The 26,340-nt window shown below is 53.8% G+C and overlaps 1 protein-coding gene and 1 long non-coding RNA gene across 6 annotated transcripts in view; one reads left to right on the forward strand and one right to left on the reverse strand.

Annotated features, from left to right (window-relative positions):
* The window catches only part of LYRM4 (LYR motif containing 4), a 159,349-nt gene that overhangs the window by 50,300 nt on the left and 82,709 nt on the right, over positions 1-26,340 (reverse strand). Inside the window, exon 3 of one of the 3 annotated variants that reach the window (XM_074348048.1) lies at positions 1,127-1,568. The exons of the other annotated variants lie outside the window; for them this stretch is intronic. Within the exon in view, the coding sequence (XP_074204149.1) occupies positions 1,500-1,568 (69 nt within the window). The 3' untranslated portion in view covers positions 1,127-1,499. Of the gene's footprint in view, positions 1-1,126; positions 1,569-26,340 lie in introns of those variants that run through there. 3 annotated transcript variants of the gene reach the window in all.
* Positions 15,011-20,676, forward strand: LOC123612361 (uncharacterized). 3 transcript variants are annotated; one of them, XR_006719568.2, is made up of 3 exons: positions 15,011-15,572; positions 16,282-16,368; positions 17,729-20,676. It is a non-coding gene; the product is annotated as an uncharacterized LOC123612361 (long non-coding RNA). The 3 variants fall into 3 exon arrangements; XR_006719567.2 differs by having other exon boundaries at positions 15,011-16,368; XR_006719569.2 differs by lacking the exon at positions 16,282-16,368.

Genomic DNA, 26,340 nt, shown 5'->3' on the forward strand with positions numbered 1-26,340 from the left:
CTCACCGTCTACTGAACCGTATCCTCACACTGCAGCCCTGACCTACGCAAGGACCAGGGGTGACAGATCTGGACCCACCAACAAACCACACCGGCCTACGGGCACCAGCATCCTGAGTCGCGACGTGAACCACTACGAGTTTCGCCTGTTCTGGACGCACTGTCACAACAAAGTCTACAATCTGTGGAGGGATGGGCAGACGTGGTCTTAACACGGGAGTGAGGACGAGGACCCGGGCCCTCACGCTCAGTCACACGACTGTGAGAATTAAAGTGATGGGGGAGCGGTTCAGCGGCAGGGCGGTGACAGTCACAGCTATTTTTGGACCCGTAACTATGTATGTGAGTCTGCTCCCAACCCAACACGGGAGCATGAATTCACGTGGTATTGTTTATGAAGGTAAACAAGAAATCGCCCAGTGTGTGGGTCCCTCACATGGTCCCCAGAGGCCACGCCAGCTATTTAACACCTTCCTCCCATGTTTTGCACTGATGTGTTTCCGAGGATAAATGCACACAAATATCCTTTTTGACTTGCAGCATACTCAAAGTTCAGAGCTTCCCAAACTGGCTAAATGTTAAAAAAGAAACATCAGGAGAGCTTTACAAACGCATTTATGAATCATCACGTCATGCTTCTCACCACGTCAGGATGCGCAGCGCTGAGCAAGGTCTTTCTAAAAATGCTCAAACTCTCCAGGTGGCTGCGACTCAGTGAGTGAGCCTGGGGAAGCACTTCTCAAAGCTCGGTGTGCACTGGAGTCAGCTGGGGGAAGATTCTGATTCAACAGGTTTGGGGAGGGGCCCAAGATTCTGCATTTCCAACAAGCTCCCCAGTGGAGCGGAGGCTGCTGATCCTGAGACCGCGCTCAGCAGCAGGTGATAGGCACCTGCCCCCAGGTGTGCGCCCACACGCGGCCACCTCTGTGGCTGCATGGTGCCCAGGCCTCCACCGCAGGGCGCGCCCTCTACCTCTTCAGTCCTGCCCTACTCCCTGCTGCCCCCAAATCTCTACAGGTGCCTGGACCTGCCTTTGCAAAACGGGTTGGACCGTCCCTGCCGGCCCCCCCACCGCCCTGTCCTGGCCCAGCAGCAGCAGGAAATGAAAGTGCATTTATCACACCGAATGTGTCTGGCGTAGAAGGCTTTTCAGGAGATAATTCTGTTTATTGTCAAGGACCAAGAAACAAGGTCTGGAAACGCTCTCTACAAGGGCTGAGGAGCTGCAAGAGGGGCGGGTGGAGGAGACACAATCATACACAGCGTTCTTCTGAGGAGCCCAGCTCTTCCTCTCGACACTGGACCCATGGAGAGACGGCTGCCCCTTGCACTCTGGCTGTGGAAGAATGGAAGCCTCGCTCAGTCTGTCAGATCCCAGAGGGCGGGCAGAGCCAGGGGCTATTTAGAGCTGATGCAGGAGGCCACATGTGGTCTGCGCGGAGCCCCAGAGCCAAGCAGGATGGATGCTGAAGGGTGGTCCACGGCGGCGGGTCCCACTCCCTAGGTCCTGGGCTTCTCTTGATTCTCAATGATAAGCTTGTCAGTCGAATACAGTTGGCCAATGTGGACCTGGAGGCAAAGAGAAGACACGCATCAGGAACCAGGGACTCCGTCAGCTGCAAAAGCTCAGCAAGGCACTTCCAGCATCTCGGTGTGGACGGGCGCTGCTGCAGGCCATCCTGGGAACTGCACCGAGGGGCAGGGTGCAGACGCCAGACTGCACTGGCTAATTCCCGGCACCACCTACCCCACTCTCCTCGCTGTGAGGACAGGGGAGATGCCCACTCACTCCTGTTCGCCGTCCTGAGCTGGTGAGACTGCCCACCAGGTCCCCGAGCCACCCAGATGTGTGCACAGCCACCCTTCCCCCAGCAGGATGTCCCGCCTTTAGGACCGTTTCTTCCGTCAGGACGGGCTCTCACCATGAGGCATCAACGAGCTCTGCCCCCTTGTGGGCGGGAGAGGCATCGCACCACGGGCCACGCAAGCAGCCCCGTGGACGGCACTGTTCACTCCCTCCCCGCCCCTCTCCCCCACCCTTTCCTTTCTCAGGGTCCTTCTTGAGGACGTCTCTGTCAGCGCCCAAAAGTTCCCACTGTCCCGGGGGATGCTGGAGCCACAACCTGGCCCCTCCTTTGCAACAAAGGGTCCTCTGTCATAATTTTTCCTCCAAATGCACTTCCTGGGTGACACTTTCTTAGGACCAGGAAGAAGAGGTGAAGAAAGCATTTCAGAGCAGTTGGCCACCCACTATGGGTAATTTGGGGTGACTGTTCTTTAAGCAAACGAGGGAATCGCCCAGAGGCTAGAGAAGCCACCCAGCATGGCTGGGGGTCAGCGTCGAGACCCTCGCTGGTTCTCCCTCCTGCCTTGATGCTCTGCTTTAGACTGGCGGCCTGGGAAAGGGGGTTATGTCGACACCACCAAGGTCCCGGGACACTCTTTCACTGACAGCCCCAGGAGGCCGTCCCTGTGCCGTTTGCTGGGTCTCCCGGGTCCCACCTGCAGCGAGTGCCCTGGTGGCCGGGAGCACCGGTAACTCACAAGCACTGAGGTGGGGCCGGGGGGAGGGGAGAGGTGGGAGCAGACGCGTCATCTAGAAAGGAAGCAGACAGACAGAGTGGAGATGAGGGGAGTGAGGAGGATCACGCAGGTACTGTTAACTGCAAGTGAATCCCTTAATTAAAGAGATGAAAAGCCCCAGCACCATTCATTCCTACAAGAGTTGGAGCCACGAGCTTTGCTCCCGTGACCTCGGTCTTCCTTCCTCCCACCAGCGTAAGAACACACGTGGCTTCTGATGCACGTGGACGGGGTGGGCGTGGATGCTGTGCACCACACTGAATAGTCACAAACCGCCTCCAGCTTACGGATGGGGCCTCTAAGGACCCGTGACAATTACGAGGGGCAAGCACAGGGGCTCGTCAGCCTGACGACCTGAGAAGCTGCTGGGTGCGCTGAGGCCGAGACTACTGACCAGGGAGAAGAGGACGGTGAGCGGTGTCCTCCACGCTGGGTATCACGTGGCGTTATTGTCACATACCGACTCCACAGACAAATGGACCACTGTCACTGACTTTCAGGTTAAAATACCAACGATTTTAAAAGAAAAAGGAATCATTATTTTGATTTTTTTAAAAACAATGCTATGGATCTCATTTATTTAAAACTGTATTTCTCACCCTCATATTAAAGTAGTTAATAAAGATAATTTTATATAACAGCTCAAATGGTCAGTTCCCTGATGGGAGCTGGTTTTATATTTAACTGGTCTCGGAGGTTCATCAGGAACCGCTCTCAGAAGTGTCTGAAATTCCATGTTCTGGGAGGGCCCGCCTGGGTTCATCGTTTTCTCCTGGCTCCGGGGGCAAGTGGGGGGTCAGGAGGGCTCCGGGCTGTTCAGAGATGGATGGGAAAGCTGTGAGGAGAGGCAGTGCGGGTGGGGACAGAGGTGGGGCCAGACGGGCTCCTTCCAAAGCTCAGCTTCTGGGACTAAGACGCTTGTCCTGGACGTAGGACCCGCCCAGTCTCCGACAGCTCTGGTCCCAGCCGTGTCCCTGAATGGCCCAGCGTCGACCCATGTGTTCCTTATGTTCTGACACGTGGGAAGAGAAGGTGGTGCCCTGAAAGGGCCCAGTGTGGGAGGCAGGACTCCCTGGCTGTAGCCCTGGCTCTGCCGCTCACCCGTGACACCGCCCACCCCCCCACCTGGCCTCAGCGCCCTCACCTGGAGCACAAGCGCCCTGGCTGCTCCTAGCTGGGCTTCACGGTCCCTTGCTGCTCCAACGGTCTTTGGACCCTCAACAAAGTTGGCAGACGTCAGAAGAAAGACGCGTGAGGTCCCTGAGCCAGTGTGGCACCTACGTGGGACAAGAGGCAGCTGGGGAACCCGGCCAGGGGACATCACTGCGGACAGAGCCAAGAATGGATGTGCCGCAGTGATGGGAGATATAACGGGCTTCCTGACGCCTCCAGGGGGGCCAGCTCCCTTCCTCCTAATGTGTCCTGCCAGCTCCCAGCAGCCGGGAGGGATCTCGTGAAGCCGGCCGTCCCCTCTCCCTGCAACCTGCCTGGACCACCTGGGTGGTCTGTGCACGGGGCCTGTGGGAGGTGATGTGCTCAATTCGTGTCTGCCTGTCCCATCTCTGTCCCTCTGCTCTGGGAGACCCTCAACAGCAGGGCAGGCGACCCACGCACACTGTTTCCCTGGGTCCCACAGTCCTGGCTGACAGCAGATCTGCTGTCAGGTGGACGAGAGAAGGAATCGGAGCAAAGAGAGCGGAGAGGAAAGGCCTCTCCCCACTTTTCCTCCTTTCTGCCTGGAATATACACCTGAAGGATGGCTGGAACGTCAGCAGCCATCTAGCACTGCGAGGTTAAGTTTGATGTGGGAGCCACACACTGAGGATGAGAGGCAGGAAGGAGGTGCCTGGGTTCTGGATGACCATGGGGCCACCATACGGGCCAAACGGCTAGCTTACTGCCAACTTTCTTTTTTTTTTTTTTTACATGAGAGAAAAGTAAACCTCCACGTTTTTAAAGCTACAGTCATTTGGGTTTCTTGTTATACACAACGAAACCAAACCCTGACTGATATGAATGCATGTTGTGAATTTTAATTGTAGACTATATGACTCACGATGAAAAGGTCACTGCAGACAAGGAGGTGAGCTGTGTCCTAGGATCAGTGGAAACAATGTTCCTATCACCTGGGGAGGTGCCACTGACAGATAGTCTGGAAGTTTCTAAAGTTTAAACAAAACTACAGGGGACTTACAAAGATCTCTCCCTCAATGTTTGCTGTAGAGTATGGGGCTACTAATCTTTCAGCATTTTTTTTCCTGTCTAGTCTTTTAATTCACTTACAGATTTAAAATGTATGTGTGTATATAGACAAACAGAATATTTAAATTTGGAATCATATCATAACTTGCTTTTTTTTAAACTTAACTTTATATCCTTATGATATTAAATACTCCTTGAAAGGATATTTTTAATTACTGCATAAAGTTCCATTGTATAGAGGTACCATAATTTACTTAATCATTCTCCTATAATGAACATTTACAGAATTTCCACGTATGGTAATGCGATTACCATTCTTACGTGTAAGTCTTTTATAGCATCTCTGATCTTTTTTTCTCATAAAAGGCTTCTAGACATGGAATTCTTGGGTACACAGGTATGAATATTTTTATCGTTCTTGATCTTGCAAAACTACTTTCCAAAAATGTGCATTTCCCTGACAACCAACACTGCCTTTGATGGGCTGCTGGAAGGCTCGGCAGTGTGTTCACCACGCCGCAGAAGGAACGCATGTCCTCCCCTCACTCAGCAGGGACACTGAGTCACAGGGCACTCTACTGCCACCCCATGCCTGTGTCTGGCTCCTCAGCATGAACGTCAGTGACCGACGGGGAGCAGGAGGAAGGAGGGTCCACGTTCTGTCCGGCTCGGCTGCCTTCACGGACCGGGCGCAGTGAGAACCCGACAACTAGAAATACCAGCGTCTGCTACCCCTGGTTATGAGGCTCCACTAGTTCTAACCCCTGACCTCCAAGTGACCACGCGGCGCTTTGGGGGTGAGCTACGGGTGGAGATGTGCGACTGATGAAGGCAGGTCAGTAAAGAAAGCGAGAAGACCACTGGCTGCAACAGGAACGCTCGCTCATGGATAAGCAAAATCAAGTGACTTAAATTCAGCCCAGCAGAGGGTTTAAAGCTATAACCCAAGGGCTATAAGGGATCACCCCTGAGCAATTACAGAAGAGGTAAGGGCAATATTCAGTTCACACAGGGAGGAAATATTAAAAAGTTATCTCGAGGGCTATTGAGATGAGGCCATGAATGTTTGTGTAACAGTTCTGTCGCATTTATTTGGGCTGTAAAATTGTCAGCTGACCTCGGAGGGCTGGCCTGGGACGGATGCTGCGATGCTAATGGCAGAACCGTCACTCTAAGCTGCAGGTGGAGGACGTGGTCAGGGGAGGTAAGGAACTGCAATTAGTGGCTTCAGTTTACAGTCGCTCTGGGGCCCCGAACTGGCCACACCAGAAAATGACCATGAGTAAATTGGCCATTAAAGCTGGCCACACTTTCACCCTATCAACTTTGGGAGTTGGCATCAGATTCCATTAGAAAAATACACAGATTACTCAACTGCAAGTATACAGGATGACTGGATGGCTCAGAGACACTGACGAGCTCTGGGACTCATTAGACAAAAATCCTGCTGGGGAGGAAGGAGCAGAGTGGGACGCAGGGAAATGAAACGTGGCCCCAGTTTCAGGTCTTCGCTGCTGCCCTCATCTGAAGCGACGCACGTCTCCTCGGAACGCATCTCAGCCTGACTCAGACGCAGCGCATCTGGGCGCAGTTGCCAGGGTGTGGGCGGTGGGGAGGCAGCGGTGGGGCTGCATCCTGACCGTTACATGGTGGCGCTGTGGGAATCAGCTGAGATACGAGACTTGAAGAAAAAGTACCGACTGCCCCAGATACTTCCTAGGGCCCAAATCTTTCAGCCGTCTTCATGCTGCTGGGAGGATTCAATGAGAATAGTACTTGGCATGCGGGCAGAGCTCGTTAAATGTGACTCACGTGCGCGGCCCATCTGCTGTCAAGTTCAATGCCATAGGTCTCAGATCCTGACCTCGAGGTCTTGAAGGCCCCTCACCCTCAGCTGTAAGCAGCGACGATTCTTTAGTTATTAAACCCACGCACACTGTGGAGAGGGTGCCAGGGGTGCCTGAGACCTCCAGCTGCTGCTGAGCTTAGCTTTCTGGGCAGGACTCGGGCGCTCTCGGGTGCAGAGAGCCCTGCTTCCGTCCAGGGGGCCCGTGATGCTGCCAGCAGCTCAGAGCAGCCTGGAGCCAGAAGGATGTGCCCCGGGCACTGGAAAGTTGCGGACAGACGGGGACAGATGGGGACATCCGGCTTCGCTGGTGAAGCCGAGGGGTGGACTGTCCCTGCTCTCTTCCCTGAGGACGGCAAACCCCCAAGGCAGGGAGGAGTCCCTGCCCGAAGGGGGACAGCGGCTATCCATGCCTCTGCCACTGTGGTGATCATGCTGATACTCGTAATCATGATAACGCTATGACTACTAAACATCGATGATCATGATGAAAGCAACAGGGACATGTAATGAGCACCTGCTGTATACCAGGTGCTCTTCTAAGCACCCAACCAATTAAATCAATTAACTGGAAGTATTTAATTCTTTTACTCTCACAACAACCTTGTGAAGAAGATCAGATCAGCATTAGTTCTCTGGCTTTCACAGGTGCTTCATTTCTGTATTTGGAAGGGCTGTAATTGCTCAAATGGACGTGCCCTTCCATTTCACAGGTAAGAGGCCAGCATCTCAGTGGATCACACTGGAAATGTAACGAGAAGACAGTAACAATGGTCACAACAACAAAAATAACACGCCTGCTATAACCTTAATAGGGAATGCGCGTGATTTTTAAAAAGACTGCAAAACTTAGAAATACAAAATAAGTTTGAATAAAATGATATATATATACCCTGTTCATGGAAAGACTGAGTCATATAGAAATGTCAGTCTTTTGCCAAATTATATTTAACACAATGATAATAAAAATCCCAACAGGATTTTTTGGAGATACTTGAGAAAATGACTTTAATGCTTATTTAACTGAATATGAAGTCAAGAATAAGAAAGAACATATAGAGAAAAGGAAGATATTAAAGCATTTTGGGGATACAATTAAAAGAGAGAAATGAACAGAATAGAAGAGAGTTAGAAACCAGGCTCTGCTGTCCAGAAGCAGTGTTTCCTTCACAAACTCATGCCCGTGGGGCTGGGGCTTAGCCCGGGGCTGCCGTGACTGGAACACCTCTTTGCAGTCTCCTGCTGATCCTCATGTAACTGACGTATTCTGCTCTATAACATATTTTTTTTACGCTCATTTTAGTATAAAAATGTTTCCTCAAGTTGCCCAGTGACTCAGGCCCTTCAGGAAGATACACGGTATTTGTCCTGGGCCTTAGGGTGCCGCCCAACGCCCCAGCTTGTGAGGCATGCCTTAGCGTTATCACTCTTCCCTGGACGGCCACACCTGACAGGCCACCAGGGCGGTGAAGCTTTGTCCCCTGCAGGTTCTGCCCCTGCCACGTGCCTGCCTGTGCCGTGGAAGGTGAGCAGGATCGTCTGTGCCCCTCCTCCGCCCTGCAATGGCTACAGCAACGTCAGACAACGTCCCACACTGCCTGCCACCCACACGGTAACACCTCTGCTGAGATCCCAGCGCCGAGTCCCTGTCACAGCCCAGCCATAGGCCAGTCACTTGCCATGACCAACACTTTTCAGACAGACCATTTTTACCACACTTCATGTGTCCTAATAATTTTTAAAGAAGCAAAGTGAGAAAGAGATTCATGAAATTATATATAATTTCCCCCAGTTTTTCTGTTTGGCAACAAGCTATAGTATGAAACCCAAACTTAACGAGACAGGTCACATGGTCTTCCTCTAAAAATAGCTCTCGAGGCACATGCGTCTTTCCTTTGTCGGCTTCAGAGCCTGAGCTGTTCTTCACAATGTTCACGTGTGGTAACGTAACAGTGCTCCTTGTAATTCTGCCATCATTTTGTGCAAGGGGAGAATGCCCGAGGCACTCAGATGGGATTTGTGGAAACAGTCCACGGCTAAAAAGGTCAGTTTAAGAACCCAGGGAAGGGTCTCTTTGTGCTCCCCTGCCCGCGTGCCCCATCTCCACTCAGCTCTGTGAGCCCTGAATTCCAGACACTGGCTATTCCCGGTGTGGACGGCGGTTGGCGGGGGGGCTGACCTCTGTCTCCCCTGTGATGCTCCTGGCAGAGTGAAGAACAAATTCAGATGGCCCCCTAAATCTTGCGTCCCCGTGAACAGTCACTGTGTTCCATCCTCGCCTGTAGGGACGGGGAGAAGCCGGGTGCAAGCGTGTGTGCTCTCATCGGCGAGACCACACATGCAGCTCCCGCCCCGGGTCCCAGCGTGACTGCTAACAGGGCCTCCTCTCCTCAAGGTCCCGGTTCGGATGATGAATTACATGGTTGCCCTTTTATCCACCGTTGTCAGATTTCTGGACCATTCCGTAGTTTTTCTGCATGCCTGAAGTTTGGTTAAAAAAAAAAGCCCATAATGTGATGGCTTCTTTCTTTCATTTCCCAGGCCATGAGAGTAAAGGAAATGGAATTTCAATGGCCCTCAGAGAGCTGTGGGCCCCTCTGCCCCACACACGTGGCAACGGCCCGCAGCACAGGGCCCGCTTCCTGGACACATGTGGCCCGGCCCCCCGGACCCTCTCACTAGGGACGTGGGGGGACGTGGGGTGACATCCTCACTCTCCTGCCTCTGCTTCCCTGATCTCAGGGGGTTCAGGGAGGGTGTTTATTATTACTATTAAACAGCTGTCAGTTTTTCCCCCAGGGAGTGAATACTTCTCCCGGAACAGAACCCAGGGCTAATGCCTTCCACCTGGACAGAGCCCTTCCCGAAGGCAGAGCAGGGACTGGACGACCAGGTGGGGAGGGGGCATCGCCACGCCTTACAGCGCTGCTCTGAATGCCACACTGCTACCGCAGGCCAGCATGTGTCCTCCTGTCCCCGCACACCTATTCTCTGGAGGTGAGGGTGCTCGTGGATGACTTCTGCCTGCTGGTTTGGATGCTGCTCGGGGGAGCAGTGGGTCAGCCATCAGGAGACAGGTGCTAGCTGTCCCCCCGCCACACTCACCCATTGCCCTCCTCCCTGGGGATGGGCGCAGAGCTGGCCACATTGGGGCCTTGGGCACAGAGTCTGCCAGCCGGTGGCCTGAATCCCCGGGGTTGGTGGTAAAAACTGCGTAAACAAGGCCCTGTGAGATGACAGCGACCACGTGGCAGGTCAGCACCAGCAACTCAGGACCCAAGCCCTTCCTGGACCCAGGCGTCACGTCAGAGTCAAACCTGGCACGTCCCCGGGGCCTTGACAACAAGAGCCCAAGCAGACCGCCGGGGAGCATGTCCGTCAAAGGTCACGCTCCTGCCGGGGCTCAGCTGCCCCTCAGCCCTGCCCGTGGTGCTTTGGGTCCCCACAGCCCGGGGCCAGGCTGGGGCCCCGGCACCGCTGTGATCAGCTCCATGTGAGGCCTCGGCCAAGGCTGCACATCCTCGGGTGCTGCTGTGACCAGCAAGTTCCTGACCATGTGCCACCTGCTCGGGGACTGTTGCTGACAGACCTCACGTGATCAGGCTGCTTTGTGCTGGTTGTCCCTTCAAGGACACTTTCTTCAGGGTCGGAGTGAACTAGCTCTGATTTAAATAGCTGCTTTAGGCAAAGGTAACTGAGAAGGTAAACGCAGCAAAAAAGCTCCAAGGAGGAGACGGGTGCTGCGTTAGGTGACCCACTGCTTCGGACAGCTTGCTTCTGGAGACCTGTGGGTTGATGGTCCTTTGCTGGGTTTTGCTTCGTCGCTCATCGGAGGATGAGTGACAGCACAGAGCGCGGTCACCACGCTGCTGTTTGATTTGACATGTTCCTGTCTCTGTGGAGTTCAAGGTGGGAGGAGCCTTAGCTCAGACGGCCGTCACTGTAACAGATCCACAATCTCCAGAGCAGCGGACCCAGCAGACCCTGAGTTGGGGTCCCAGCACCAAAGAGGTGACACCCAACACTGAAGCGTTTCCAGAGTGTGAACCAGGAGACGCACTTGTAATTTTGTAAAACTCAGGCCTGTGAAATGTGATTTACCGGTCTCTTTAAAAACCTCCCAGGCTGAGTCTGACACTTTCTGGTGTGAAGTCTAGAAGGAGCAAGTGCCCCCAGGGGAAGCAAGCAGCTTCCCGCTCCACCCGCCCCCCACCCCCGTCCACGGCCCCGGGACCCGGGCACTCCAGAACACTCTCCCCAGCCGCCCCCCGCCCGGCAGCTTCCGCTGGCGCCGCACCTGGGGGCGGCCGCGTGCACGACGTCGGGGCAGACGACAGAAACACACACACGGGAAGCCAGCGCACACACTCCCCCACAAGCTGCTTTTGCAAGCCCAGCGCCTTCCCACGCCAGGCCACGCAGGGCCACTTCTCACTTTCGCACGGCCGCCTGGGGTGCCTTTGCTCCCACCCCGATGCGACCTGAGGACAGACGGCTGGCAGCACGTCACCTTCCCAGGGCGTGGGAGCCCTCTGGAGATGACCAGCAACCTTAAACAATGGCAGGGTCAACGGACACCAGCACGTCTGATCCCCGGGCCCCCTTCTGCCTCCCCACGCTGAAGGCACATTGGAAAGAGCACCAAGGCGGACACCGAGAGAAAACCACCACCACAAACCAGAGCGCCTGGCGGGGCCTCGGAGGGGGAGGCGCGCCCAGGCGCTGGGGAGCTCTGCTGTGCACCCAGGGGAGGCTCCAAATCGGAAAGACACATGCCCCCCGATGTTCACAGCAGCGCTACTTACAACAGCCAAGACGTGGAAGCACCCTAAATGTCACTGACAGGTGACTGGACGAAGAAGATGCGGTATATTTATACAAAGGAATACTACTTGGACATAAAAAAGAATGAAATAATGCCACTTGCAGCAACGTGGATGGACCTGGAGATCGTCATTCTAAGTGAAGTAAGCCAGAGAAAGAAAAATTCCACATGATATCACTTATATGTGGAATCTAAAAAAAGGACACAAACAAACGTATTTATAAAACAGAAACAGACTCACAGACATAGAAAACAAACTTATGGTTGCCGGGGGGAAAGGGCGCGAGGGATAAATGAGGAGTTTGGGATTAGCAGGTACACACCACTATATACAAAACAGATAAATATCTAAGTCCTGCTGTACAGCACAGGGAACTATATTCAATACCTTATAACAACCTGTAATGAAAAAGAATATGAAAACGAATGTACACATATAAATGTGTAACTGAATCACGGTGCTGTACACCAGAAACTAATACCACATTGTAAACTGACTAGACTTAAAAGAAAAAAAATGGAGCTCTACCCTACCCTGAGAAGCCCAGGAGCTCCTGGAGGGCGTCTGAAGAGCTGGCTGCACAGGTGGGAGGGAGTTGGGGCAACGGACTGAGCAGTGCCAGGCAGTAAGGTCATGCCCCTGCTCAACGTGAGTCCCCGCCACATCTCCTAATCCTGACCCCCCCACAGGCTCCCAAGCTGGAAGGGCCTAGGAGACACCTGAGGATCTGTGTAAGGACTCTTGGGGATTCTCAGGAATGTCTGGCCAGGGGACAGGGTAAGGCTGACGATCAGCCGGTAGGTGCCACACTTGTCCAGCGTGGCACTCCTTCCACACTTGGTAAACCACCGGTGCTCCCACCCTCCCCCCTTCCCCTTTGCCACGCTGCCTCCTCCTCCAGGAGGCCTGGGCCCACCCAGGGGTCCTCATCTGCGTTGGTGGGCTGTGGTCCTGCTCCAGCTCAGCCAGCTTTTGCTCTGATCGGTCGTGCCCACGCCACATTGGTGGTTAAACACTTGAATATCGCTCTGGGGTAGGGACTTCGGGGAGTGAGTGTGGGCTATGCTGACGAGGGCGGCAGTTTGCAGGGACAGGCTCACGTTTTCTTATTTCTTTCCAGGATTCTGCAGAGGACATGGGAGGACAGCTGGACAGAGTGGCCCGCACTTCCGGTCTGAGGAGACAATCAGCGGGGCTGGCTCTCCCGGGGGCCAGCTCAGTGTGGCGGCTGTGGTGCTCCTCAGTGCTCACAGGGTCAGGGAGCCCTCTGCCCAGACCCTGCGCTCTTGTAGGACGTGACGGTTCACCGTACGCAGCCTCAGCGCTGTCCCTGGAGCCCAGTTACTGAACACACCCTCCAATCGACACCCAGAAAGCAAAGGCCTGAAGCCAGAGGACAGCTGGCTCCTCTGTCCGCTACTGGTCTCCACCACATAATGGACAGCACAGACCTTTGAGACCCGCCACGAGGTGGACGCTGCCCTGGCGGGTGGAGTAACTGGTCCTTAACCTGCTGTGGGCATTGGCATCGGGAAGCCAAGTGCCAACTGGCTCCAAGACAGGGGACGGAACCAGGCCTCGGAGTCACAAGTGGCAGACGCCCTGCCAGCTCGGCAGTGGCCAGGACACGTGGCCCTCCGCCCCTGGGCCTGCTTCCTCTTGCCCCGCAGCAGGACGGGCAGCAGCAGTGGGTGACACGTGCCTGGCAGGTAACCTGGGGACGTCCGTACGGGACCACCGTTCTTCTACCTCTGAGGCCCTCCTGGCTCCCCAGGGAGGAGGAAGCCCGGAGGAGCTCGTGCAGCAGCGGCAGCCTCCTGCCACCCCCTCAAGGAAATGGCCACTCTGGCAGGCGCCACGTGCAAATTACGGCTTTCTCTGAAGCACAGGGACCGTCTTTAAATGCGCGCATCTTAACTGTGAAGGGGAAAGTGAAGGAAGTGAGTCTTCCTGCCCCCGCTTTCTGCCACGGCTGATTTCACAAAGAGCCCATGACCATTCTGCTCTGTTACAGGCACCCGCAGTCCAGCAGATGGGCCGTCTTCACTACACTGCTTCCGTGAGATCGGACTACGGTCATTTCACTAAGACTAGGACAACTTCATACTTCCGTGTGTGATAATGATAACTAAAGTCTGCCTAGCATTTACAGGTTACAGGGTTTTGTGCATTTTATTGGAGCACCCGATTCTGACAAGGAAAACAGGGCAGGTACCACAGTCATTGTGTCTGTCTGACAGTTAGAGACATCAGGGTCTAGGAGGTAAAGTTAATTTATCCAACAGCACAGGGTTAATGCTTACTGCTCTGACTTGAAGCAAATCTCTAAATTCTAATCCTTTCAGTCTCAGCTAATTCTGTGAATACAGGGTGGTTTTTAAACCCAGCATTAAAATAAATTAAAAAAAAAACAACCACCATAATCTCACCACCCTAAATCAACTTTATCTCTGCGTCCTAATTCGGTGACGCTTAGACGTGAAAAGCTAGAAGCCACTGCTTACAAACAGTCATGTGCATTACTGCTCGGTGTTTCTAACCCAGAATCCTCGTACCACACACACTTCGCTGGCAAACTTTCCCATGGAGCGTATCCTAAACATGCAATCATTAAAAATGCTGTAGAAGAATATTTAATGACCTGGAAAATATAATTTGAGAAGAAAAGAAAAAGCAGGACACAAGTCATAGTTGAGGGGGCAATCGTCACCTGCCTGGATCTCATAGCTCCGTCCCCACCTTACACCCCTTAAGCCCCGCCGCTCTGGGACGCAGGCTGAGGGCCAAGCGCTTCACCTGCTCACGGGGCGGGGACCAGGCTGGCAGCTTCACTACCTAGTTTCTCACTTAATTTTTCCAAATATCCTGTCAAATACATAATACATACATCTTACACATGAACAAACAGAATCTGAGAAGCTCCGTGCCCTGTCTACATTTTGACAACTGGCACACGGATTATGGGCTGGCGTAACCCATTCCAGGTCTCCTGACTCCAAGATTCATCACGTTTCCAAGAACCATATACACATAGCCACAAGCACGCTCTGCTAGTTGATCAGAGCTCAGCAAGCGCTTCGGGTCAGGGCTCAGACTGCAGGACACAGCAGCTCCTGGGCTGCAGTCGGACCGACAAAGGTCGTTGGGGAGGGAACCTGGGGGAGACCAAAGCCTGCCATCTTTTTACTACAACACACTTCCTCTGAACAAGTGTTTCTCCTCTTCCTAGTTAATATTTTAAGTGGAAACCCTACATTATTCAAATGGATGAGTCCTCTGGCCACTTAGGCTGGGCTGCAAGAACTGAGGAAGGTGGAGCGGTGACTCCAGAGTTGAATCCACAACTTGGCCACAGGCACCTTCAGACACGGGAGTTTGGGACATTAAGTGGTCAGTGCTGAGCAGAGAGAACGGCGGGCGCCCGCCCTGGGTCTGCTGCCCGCCCTGGGTCTCGTGGAGAACTCTGCTTTGTGAGGTGCCGCGGCTATGAGTCTATTCAGATTTTGCCAGAAGAGGAAGCCAGCTGAGCGGAGGGGACTGAACTCCCCACTCACATTTCAGCCACTTGTGCCTCTGCCAAGGACGCTGCGATCCGAGCCCGGGGGAGGGGATCCTGCTAAGGAAACGGCATTTTCCTTCCTGAAAACAGGAGGCAAGCAGGCCTGCCGAGCCTCCGCAGGACTGAGGGCAGCACGAGCCACCAGGCCAAGGAAGGTCCCTTCCCACCCCGAGGGTCAGTCCGGAGCGCGAGGTGGCCCCGGCCCCAGGTTTTCTGGAGGAGTGGCCGGGACAGAGCCGGGCTCTGGCAGGGCCGTGCGCACGCGCGTGCACACGTGGGAGGGCCTGACGGGCCACCCGTCCCCCGGCTGCCACCTCACAGGCTGTGCTGCTGCTCCACGCACCTGGATGGCAGTTAGCAACGGAGGCCCTTTCGTCTCACGTTAAAGCCACAATCAGGTCAGTGCAAGACGACCTTCTCCAGCTTTCTAGAATGTTGTCTTCAGAGATGAGAGAGAACCCCTGGTGTGACTCGAGGCAGCTGATTGCTGGCAGCATCTGTCAGACGGGAGCTGAGAAACACGGCTCTTCCCCAGAGCAGAGGCCGGCCGGCCCCAGGTAAGTGCCACCAGCAGCACCGCCCAGAAGGGAGCCCCGAGACCCCGGCTCCGTCCAGCACCCCGAGTCCTGGTGCTGCTGGCATCGCCGGGACACGGACGCGCGGGTCCTGCCTCCCCTGAGAGGCTGTGGTCTACTTGGTCGTGTGCTTACTTGTCACAGTTTGTGGTAAAACCCAGCACGTGAACTTCCCACTTAGACCACTTTAAAGTGTCCGCGATCCAGCGGCATTAAGGACATAGCGCTGTAGTACTGTGACATCACCACGGGCTGGCTCCAGGGCTCCTCAGCCCCCGAGAGGAAACCCGCGCTCACTCACCATCCTCCCCGGCCCCTGGCCACCTCTCACCCACTTCACGTCTCTCTGCACGTCCCCATTCTGGTCGTTTCCTATAAATGCAGCCGTGTGGTACGTGGCCTCTGTGCTGGGGGCTCCCTTCACTTAGCGTCATGTTTTCAAGGCTCATCGGGCTAAAGTGTGTATTGGGAATTCTTTTATTTTAAGGCTGAATTCCATTGCGTATTCTTCAGGGAAGGACATCTTGGTTTCTGTACCTTTGGTTACTGTGAATAGTGCTGCTATGGACGCAGTGTACAAGTTTTTGTTTAAACACCTGTTTCTATTTTTTTGGAGGGGATTTGCTGGGTGATAAGATAATTTTATGTTTAAGTTACTTAGAAACTGTGAAACTGTTTCCACACACATCAGGGTTTTAAAGCTCCCCAGGGCAGTCTAACAGCCAGCCAAGCGTAAGATCCCAGCTGGTGAAGACCCCACTATCAATTCTCACACAAGGTAAGTGACAGAATCAGGATGAAACCAGCAAAATCCAGACGCAAGAGCTTACTTCTTCAGCAAATGAATTACAAGTTAAAACAAGAGTGAGGGGGGAGATAAGGGTGAAGCCACAGGTTAAAAGAAACCTAGGAGGCGTATCATGCAGAGCCTTATTTGGATCCTAAGCCAAACACACAGACACACAGAGTTAAAAAAATTGTATTTGTGAGATAATTTGAAATTTAAACCCTGTACACTTGATATTATGGAATTACTGTTAATTTGTTAGTTATAATAATGGTGTTGCAGTTATATTTTTAAAAAAGAATCGATCTTTTCAAGTATGTACTCGTTTTATGTAAACAATAAACTTGCTCCAACAGTACAGGAGGGCCTGGGTGGGCCCAGAGGGAAACGCCACTGGCCACGAATATGCAGTTATGACCGGGGGTGGGGCTGACGGACGCGGGGGGGGGGGGGGGGAGGTAGGGGCTGACGGACGCGGGGGGGGGAGGTAGGGGCTGACGGACGCGGGGGGGGGGGAGGTAGGGGCTGACGGACGCGGGGGGGGGGAGGTAGGGGCTGACGGACGCGGGGGGGGAGGGAGGGGCTGACGGACGCGGGGGGGGGGAGGGAGGGGCTGACGGACGCGGGGGGGGAGGGAGGGGCTGACGGACGCGGGGGGGGGAGGTAGGGGCTGACGGACGCGGGGAGAGGGGTAGGGGCTGACGGACGCGGGGAGAGGGGTAGGGGCTGACGGACGCGGGGGGGGGGGAGGGAGGGGCTGACGGACGCGGGGGGGGGAGGGAGGGGCTGACGGACGCGGGGGGGGGGGAGGTAGGGGCTGACGGACGCGGGGGGGGGGAGGTAGGGGCTGACGGACGCGGGGAGAGGGGTAGGGGCTGACGGACGCGGGGAGAGGGGTAGGGGCTGACGGACGCGGGGGGGGGAGGGAGGGGCTGACGGACGCGGGGAGAGGGGTAGGGGCTGACGGACGCGGGGGGGGGAGGTAGGGGCTGACGGACGCGGGGAGAGTGGTAGGGGCTGACGGACGCGGGGGGGGGAGGTAGGGGCTGACGGACGCGGGGGGGGGGAGGTAGGGGCTGACGGACGCGGGGGGGAGGGAGGGGCTGACGGACACGGGGGGGGGAGGGAGGGGCTGACGGACGCGGGGGGGGGGAGGGAGGGGCTGACGGAGGACGCGGGGGGGGGGAGGTAGGGGCTGACGGAGGACGCGGGGAGAGGGGTAGGGGCTGACGGACGCGGGGGGGGGGAGGTAGGGGCTGACGGACGCGGGGGGGGGAGGTAGGGGCTGACGGACGCGGGGGGGGGTAGGGGCTGACGGACGCCACTTTCACGTCTGTTCCTGTTTTTCCAGAATAAAGCTAAAAGATAAATCGGTGCAGGTATTGTGAAGATCAGTATGGAGGCTCCAAAAAGTTAAAAATAGAACTACTGTATGACCCAGCAGCCCACTTCTGGGTGTATATTCAAAGGAAATGAACCAGTACCATGTTCAGTGCGGCATTACTCGTGAGAGCCCAGGTACAGAGCCACCGCGGTGTCTGCCCGCAGGTGAATGGATAAAGACAAGTTACGTATACACGTGTGTGCGTGCGCACGCACACACGCACACACAGGAACACCATTCAACCGCAAAGAGAAGGAAATCCCGCCACTTGTGAACACATGGATGACCCGGGAGGACATTACGCTAAGTGAAACAAGCCAGACATAAAAGACGAATATTGCATGGTTCACTTACATGTAGAATTAAAAAAAAACCCAAACTCATAGTAATAGAGCAGAATGAATGGTTGTTGCCAGGTAGAGGAGGGAGGTGGATGTCGATCAAACGGCACAAACTATGACTGAAAAGATAAGTAAGTTCTGAGCCTGAAGGTGCTCCATCTAATGGTGACTACAGTTCCTAACAGTATATGGTTTACCTGAAATTTGCTGAGAGTGACCCTTAAGGGTTCTCCCCACACACACGAAGGTGACTGTAAGAGGGTGGGCATTTCAATCAGCGTGACTGTGAATGGATAAAGACAACGTTATGTACATACGTGCGTGCGTATCAGCGCACAGGGCACATGTATATCGAAACACCATGTTGCGCACTTCAATATACACAATTTTTATTTGCAAATCAAACCTCAGTAAAGCTGGGGGTGGGGGGGAGTCAAAAAACAAAAAGTCACAGCCATGGCCAACGAACACAGAGGGAAGATGAAAGCAGATGTCTGTCTGTCTGAGAAACCTCAGCCCACCCCCTCCCCGGGCTAGCAGCCCTCCGCGGGGCTGTGAACGGGCACAGAGGGACTAGGGCGCTCCTCACCACGCCGCAGTCAGCTCCCTACGTGGCGTTCACGCTGGATGCCTCGGGCCTTGTCTCCTTCAAAGACAAGGGTTTTCTTTTAAGTTTTCCTGCTGAATCCATTCAGAAAAGCTCCCAGCTCTAGAATTGGAAAGGAAGCCATGCTGTTTTTTTTTTTTCTTTTAGGGGAAGAGAGAACTAGGTTTATTTGTCTACTTATTTTTTAAGCTGAGGCACTGGGGACTGACCCCGAACCTTGTGCCTGCTACGCAGGCACTCTTACCACTGAGCTCTCTCTTCACCCTGTTTTTTTTAATGTGGTTAAATATACACAACATAAAATTTGCCATTTGAGCCACTTTTAAGTGTCCACTTCTGTGGATTAAATACAGTCACACTTCTATGCAACCATCACCACCACCCACCTCAACGTTTTCATCTTCCCAAAGTGAAACTCTGTCCCCACTAAACACTAGCTCCTCACTCCCCCCCCCCCCCAAGCCCCAGGCAACCACCACACTGCTTTCTGCCTGTGGACTTGGCCACTCTGGGAACGCCACACAAGCGGGACCATTCAGTGCTCACCCGCCTGTGACCCGCTTATGTCACTGACATCATGTCGAGGTCATCCATGTTGGGGCATGTGTCAGAATTTCCTTCCTTTTTAAGGCTGAACAGCACTCCACTGTATGTATGGACTGCATTTTGTTTGTCCACGGACACTTCGCTGTTGTGAATAATGCTATGGATGCTGTATCTGTGTGAGAGGCTGCTTTCAGTCCTGCTGGGTATACACCCAGAAAGCATACGGTAATTCTAGTCAATACTTTTTAAACCAAGTCTTCCAGAGTGGCTGGGCTGGGAGTGGAGAAGTGGGAAGGCAGGACAATCTACCTGGGCCTCGTCCGAGGACACACCTGGCTCTGCCATTCGCCAGCTCTGACAGCTCCACCTCTTACTTCCAGAGTTTGGAACTCCGCCGCCTAAAAAGCGCACGGCCGTCTGCAATTGCGGCCCAGCTCCTGCCCTGCACGCCGCGGTGCTGGCCTGCAGCCTTGCGCCACCCCAGCCACCTGGCGGCTGCATTCCAGATGTTTTCTGTCCACCATCCGTGAAACTTCACAGAGCTTCAGAGTTTTTGAAACGCGTGTTGTTTCAGAGCTGGTGAGGCCTCTGGACCACAGGTGGGCTCACAGGGGACACTGACAGCTCACCTGAGAAGGTCAAGTGAGTCTGCTGATGCTCCAAACCAGGGCTGCACAGAGCATCCTCACCCTGGGGCTTTGTTGGCGCACCTGGTCATTCAGGGACCACAGCCATTTTGACTTGACATCAAAAAGTTTCCCAGTAATTTTCAACTACGTCTTATGCAGGTGATGAAATGACTCCCCTGGGGGAAGGTTTCTCTCCTGGAAACCATGTGAGCTCATGCAGATTTCTGGGCAGGTTTTACTGGTGACACTAATTCCTATTTCTTTGATGCATGGTTTGGTGACCGTGACGCAGGCAGTGACAAGTGGGCAGCTATGATAACAGGACCATGTTATTCTAGAGAACTGAGCACTGAGCACCGAGTCCTCGGCCTGGAGACGCGGCCAGCTCAGGCCTGGTTTGAGGGCCTGGAGATGCACACAGACCTGCTAAAGGCCAAGTGAAGAAACCGGCTTTGCCATCTGTGTCCGTCCTGCTTGCTCTGTCCCGACAGGCTGCTCAAGGTGCGACTCTTCTCTTTCGCAGTCCTCAGACACAGGCTTTTCAGTCTGGTGGGGCAAATGTGCACCTAGGAAAACCTGAGTGCCAAAGGATACACAGGCGAGACTAACAGTGTAATAAAACATTCCACCAGCAGGTGGCAACAGAGGACTTTGCAGCAGTTCTGGCAGCCGGTTCAGAAATGCTGGAAGGTAGCTTTTAACGACTATTGTACAAGTGATTTATGTGTTTGGATTCCGCTCAATGTTATATATGCATTGCTGAATAAAACATCCACAGCGTATTTTCCATCAGCAGCTGAGCTACAGTTCCAAGCTTCTAATTCCCAAGGCTCCCAGGAGCCCCTGACATCAAATTTCTTTCCTCCCAGAACAGCCGTTTCAGACTCCAGGAAAGAAAGTACTTAGAAGGGGGTGAGAGGTCTGGCTAACCAGATGCCTGTCCTGCGGGCAGACTGGCCGGGGCCTCCTGGGCCTCGCCTGGGTCGCTGCTTCTCCTGTCTCACGCTGCCCAACCTTTCGTATCCTGGGCCCTGCAGTCTGTCCCCTAAAATAACCCCTTCCCCTCCTGCCCCTTACACACCTCACTCACTGCCCCATCCCAGAGAAGACGTCTGTGACTGGTGTCCCTGGTCACCCTCTCAGGCAGAAGTCCTCAGCAGCATCCACTGCTGCTATGACACACTCATCTGTGGCCTGTCGACGGTCTGCCCCCAGACTGGGTGCCCCCGAGAGCAGGCCCCGCCGTCTGTGCCGTTCACCCCTCGTGCCTCACGCTACGCTGAGCTGGCGCGGAGGAGACGCCAAGGCCTCTGCAAGCGCAAGGCCCTCAGACACCTGCAGCTCAGCAGGGGTGGCATCCCAGCGCTGTCCGAGCCCGAGTTAGGGCTGACTTCAACCCTGCCTCACTCACAGGTGAGAGCGGCCCTGACAGGTCCCTGTGCCGGCTGAGCGTTCTCAAGTACAAAAGGGGGATGAAAGAAAAGGAGAACTAATTAGTTTTAGAGAGAAAAATTTTCACATTAGCTGACAGGTAAGAGCCTTTACCCAGTGGGGAGATAGACAAGCACACATTCACGTGCGCGCACACACACACAGGTACGCACACACGTACACTCATTCTCACACACGTGCACTCACAGGCACGCACACTCACATACACTCACACACACACACTCTTTACAGCAACCAGGAAATCAAGTCTCCCAACAATCATTACTGAAAATGACAGCCTCTTATTTGAAATCATTTTCCATTATATGGAAGTATATTATGAAATCACTGCTAATTAAACCTGTACATATAAAGATTATCTGCTCATTTATAACATGCTTCCAACTATAAAATTAAATGTGAGTTTTGGATTTTTTTTTCAGAGCTCAAGTTTCTTGTTTTTTTATCATCTAGGATAGCTCCTTTAACAAAATTTCATTTTTTGACACAATGCTTGCTTGGTACAATGAAACTGTACTTGAAGCTTGAAATTTTGTATTATTACACTTTTTAGAGGCGCAGGATGACACTGTATTTCAGATACACAATCAGGTGAGTACTTATGTGGCCAGTTTAGCTTTCTGTTGGATGTACAGCCCTGAGTGCTCATTAACAATTCAGTGAAGCTTCATTAACATGCATGATATTTTTAGGTTTTCAAAAGTGTAAAAGAAACAGGTACTAACATGGTGATGTTAAAGGCACATATCAAATGAGGACTTGAAAGAAACTGGACTGTGTGGGAACACCACGCTCACAGAGCAGCACTCGACTGCAAGCTTTCCCACAAGAGGCCCTTCAGCCCAAGACTCCCACAGCATCTCACGGCCACCAGCTCACTAATTCTCCCAGGCCCCGAGGACACAGGGATCAGCACGGTGTGTGGCTCGTCATCTCAGACACGGAAACGGAGGCGAGCGAACATCAGGTCCTAACCGAGGTCACACAGATGTCACAACAGCTTTCTTAGATGCTGGGTTCCAAGTCATAGCTCAAACCACTGGCTGGTCCTTGTTGCCTTCCTGGACATTCTCCAAATGTTCTTCGTGGCGGCAGGGAGGAAAGAGCCAGAAACCGCAAAGTAACCCTCGGCTGCCCCTCATCTCTTGGCTATTGAATATGCTGGGATTAGAAGACACACTAAGGTTGGTGGGAAGAGTAGTCTAAAGCTCTTAATGTGTTTTATGGGAAGAAAATGTTGCCTCAAATCTTTCCTTGCTGGAGAGATCAGGGTATCAAAGGGCTTCTTGTATCTTAAAATAAGTCTGGGTGAGTGGTCAGAGCTTCAAACAAGCTTCTCCCTGAGCTATGACTGAAATAATGAAACTATGGGATAATCGCAACTTTGGAGCCAATGTTCCCCTAAAATTCAACATAAATATTTGTAAATGTAAAAACTGGATAAATCATACACGTGCATGTGCGAGCATTTGCACGTGTACACGTAACACACACAGCGTACAGCTCATTTCAAGGGTATCTCACAGCTCATCACAGGACTGGTCACTCCTGTAAATGACATTCTACAGGTACCACGTTCATCACTTAAAAATAACGCCAACAACTCTATGGTAAATGTGAAATAGGGCAAACCGGTTCCCCCGTTCCCCGCCCACCCCGCCCGCACAGAGCCTCCCTGGGTCCCTGCGGACTCAGACTCTGGGCCTTCCCGGCTGCGGCAGGACACGCACGAGGGGCAGGGCTGTGCCGAGCCCGCCTGTGCCCCCAGCGCGGCCGTAAGAGCTCTGCGGGCACGAGGAGCGGGTGTCGCTGACGGCGTGGGCCCGCACGCCCCGGCCGTCCCCACTCTCCACTTTTCTCTCCGCATTTCTCCGTGAGGCGAACAGCGCACAGAGCCATCAGCCACACCCGCCCTCCTGGCAGCTGACTTGGAGCCTGATGCTCCCTGACGGAGGCACTTCTTTCTCTCCTCTGTTTAACGCGTCAGGGGATCTTAAGGCCATCGGACCTGGGCCCAGCGCTGCCACCTCCTAGCTGGTCCAGTGGCTGCCTCCGCTCGGCCCGTGGGCAAGGCGGAGATGACGGTGACCCCCCCCCGCGTAGGAGCGTGAAGCCCGAGCGCAGCCCTGGTCCCAGCCACTACGCCGTACCCGACAGCACAGGCAGGGAGAGCCCTGCTCTGCCGTCCCTCACTCGGCATCACCCAGAGCCCTGAGCTGCCAGAGGCGCCGGCGTTCTGTGCACCACGCAGACGGCTCGCCCCGACTCCCAGCGCCCCCCGCCCCCCCCCCCCCCAGGAGCACGACTCCGGCGCGCCTGGCCTCTGGGACCCCCGCGAAAGGAATCCGCGCGGCCTAGCTGCACCGAGATCCGCATCTCTCCAGCCAGTTCCTCTTCTTGGTTTGGCTCTCGATAACACGACCTTGGTGAGAAGGCACAGCCGTCTCTGCAGGCCCCCCTCCCCTCCCCATTTTGACCTTACATTTAAGGCTGTCTGCCTCCTTCCCGCAATCCTGCAGCAGCTCCTCAGCCCACGCGTGCCCACCGCCAGCCGGATGTGACTCTGCTTATCTAAGCTCCCACCCAGATCCTGGGTGACTCCAAAACGCTTTTCAACAACTCTTGAACTTCCGCCTGGGCCGCCGGCCTTTTTAACCTGGTCCCCCACTTCTCCTTCGGCGGGGCTGCTCCTGGGCAGAGAGCGCATGAGCGCGCCCCCCCCCCCCCCGCCGCCTTCTCCCTGCAGTGTCCTTGCTGCAGACATTCTCCCCAGATCACACGGGCCGATTCCACCCATTTTTAAGTCCTTGAGCAAATGACGCTGCCACTAGAAAGTGCTTCTCTTGCCCCAAGTGGCACAAACCATCTCCTGTTAATAATTCTCGCAGCACTGGACCAGGGAGCAGCGTGATCTAACAGGAAAGGCGCATGCTCTGCAATCAGGAAGGCTTGTGCCTAAGTCCTGGCCCAGTATTCCAGCTGCACAACGCCCCACCCTTCATCTATAAAACGGGGCAGTAACGCCCACCTTACAGGACTGTGGTGACGGTGAACCTAAACGTACACAAAGCACAAGCGGAGCCCCCAGGGCACACAGAGGGGCCGAGTGACACGGGCTCACTTCCCCTTGGCCTTCTCAACTGGCATTTCCTCTCCCTTTCTGGGAGAGTTACCAGCCCGGCTGTCTCCTCTCCCTGGCGGGGCGGGGGGCTCAGCCCCTGGACTCAGAAAGCGCTACACACGCGTCTGATGACTGAATAGAGTCTGATTATGACATTCTTGCCAACAGCAATCACTGGACTCACCGAGTATGAGAATTATAGAGGACCCGAGAAATAAACCACCAACTCAGCTTCATTTTATAGACGAGGCCCCAGACCCCGGGGGAGGCAGTGACTGCCCGTGGTCAGCACGCAAGTGAACACGGACTCGCCCAGCCACGTGCCGCCCCCGCTCCACCTCACTGCTTCTCTGACCGACGGGGCCTTGCTGGGAGGTACAGGGCCAAAAGCATTTCTTCCAAAACTGTTACCGCCCGCACATACATCTTACGCCTCTCGGGAAACAGACACAGGAGATGAACGACTCATCATTTGACAACACGTCGGTGGAATCTCAGTGCCTGGCCTGACAGACTGAATTAGACAAGGAACTGGAGTGCTTTCAAACATCTTTCATCCTTCTAATCTAGAAAAAGTATATCCCACTGTATCCTCTTTGGTGAAAAGAAATAGAGATGCAAAAGGAAGACGCTGATAACACAAAAGGAAACAGAGAGCTCGCCCCGGAGGAGAGCCTCCCAGACAGAGATGCTGGGCTCCCACCTCCGCAGGGCCTGACAGCGCCCACCCGGGGCCGCAGGGGACACTCTGCCTCCAAACTGCTGCCTCGCCCTTAGATCACGCACAGAAAACTACCTGGTAACTGTTATCATAAATGCTGGGCTATAATTTTTACCTAAGTCCTAGAATAATCCATGAAAAAAATCCTGTAAATTAGGTATTCTAAGTCTTCAAGCCACTAATTTTAATCAATATCAGTCTGGAATTGTTAAACGATTCTCTGCTGTACTTTCCCACCCCCACCAAGTAATTATCAGAAATATTGATTTCACTCCATACATTCAATCTTACAGGTTCATAAAATATTAGCCTATTAAGTTAACATAAAAAATGCAGTTGAGTGGAATTAGCCAGCAGAGGGACTTTCATATAACACCCGCAAGCTGGGGCTATGTGAGGAAGAATTTTAATATATCCTGACCCCCTCCCCAGCCCCCCAGCCCTGGCTGGATGGGAAAGGAAGTTACAAAGGGGGTGGCATAGCAGAGAGTGGTGTCTAGGACCTAAGATCATGCAGCACGTAGATGAGACACTAGAAAACAAAGCCCCAGCACCTCATTCTACAGATTTAAGAAATCTGACTCACAAATGTACAGTAACTTAACCCAAAGTACATACTGAGTGTCAAGGTATCATGATTCAGGTCCCTTCACCCCAGGTCGGGGACTTTTCACAGACAACGTCACTCTAAGAGGATGGTCGGCTGAGTGGCTGAACGGATGGTTGGAAAGAATAAGGATACAGAAGCCCCTCCTTCTGTCCAGATACACGGAACCCCCCAGCACTGCCCGTTGCTAGACTGACTGCTAACAGGACTAGAGAAACACCGGACAGGTTTTCAGACCCATCTTTATTAGGCTAATAATTAATTTCTTGGCTACCAAGACCACATACACAGAAGAAATTGTTGATGCTGGTGAATTCTGTCATTTCCAATAACTCAGTTTCCACTGCTCTGTGTGTGTGTGTATGCTGTTGGGGAGCCACACACACACATATCGTTTAGTGATCAGCAACATTTGTATCAGGATGTTTGGAATCTCCCAGGAAATGGGAATTCCAATACTGGTTTGGCCATGACCTTGCTGTGCAGTGCTAGGCCTGTTTTCTCAGCAGCAAAAGCTAAGTAATGGCCTCTCCTCGCCACGCTGAGATTAAAATG

The sequence above is a fragment of the Camelus bactrianus genome, chromosome 20, assembly GCF_048773025.1.
Source record: "Camelus bactrianus isolate YW-2024 breed Bactrian camel chromosome 20, ASM4877302v1, whole genome shotgun sequence".
Taxonomy (NCBI): Eukaryota; Metazoa; Chordata; class Mammalia; order Artiodactyla; family Camelidae; genus Camelus; species Camelus bactrianus.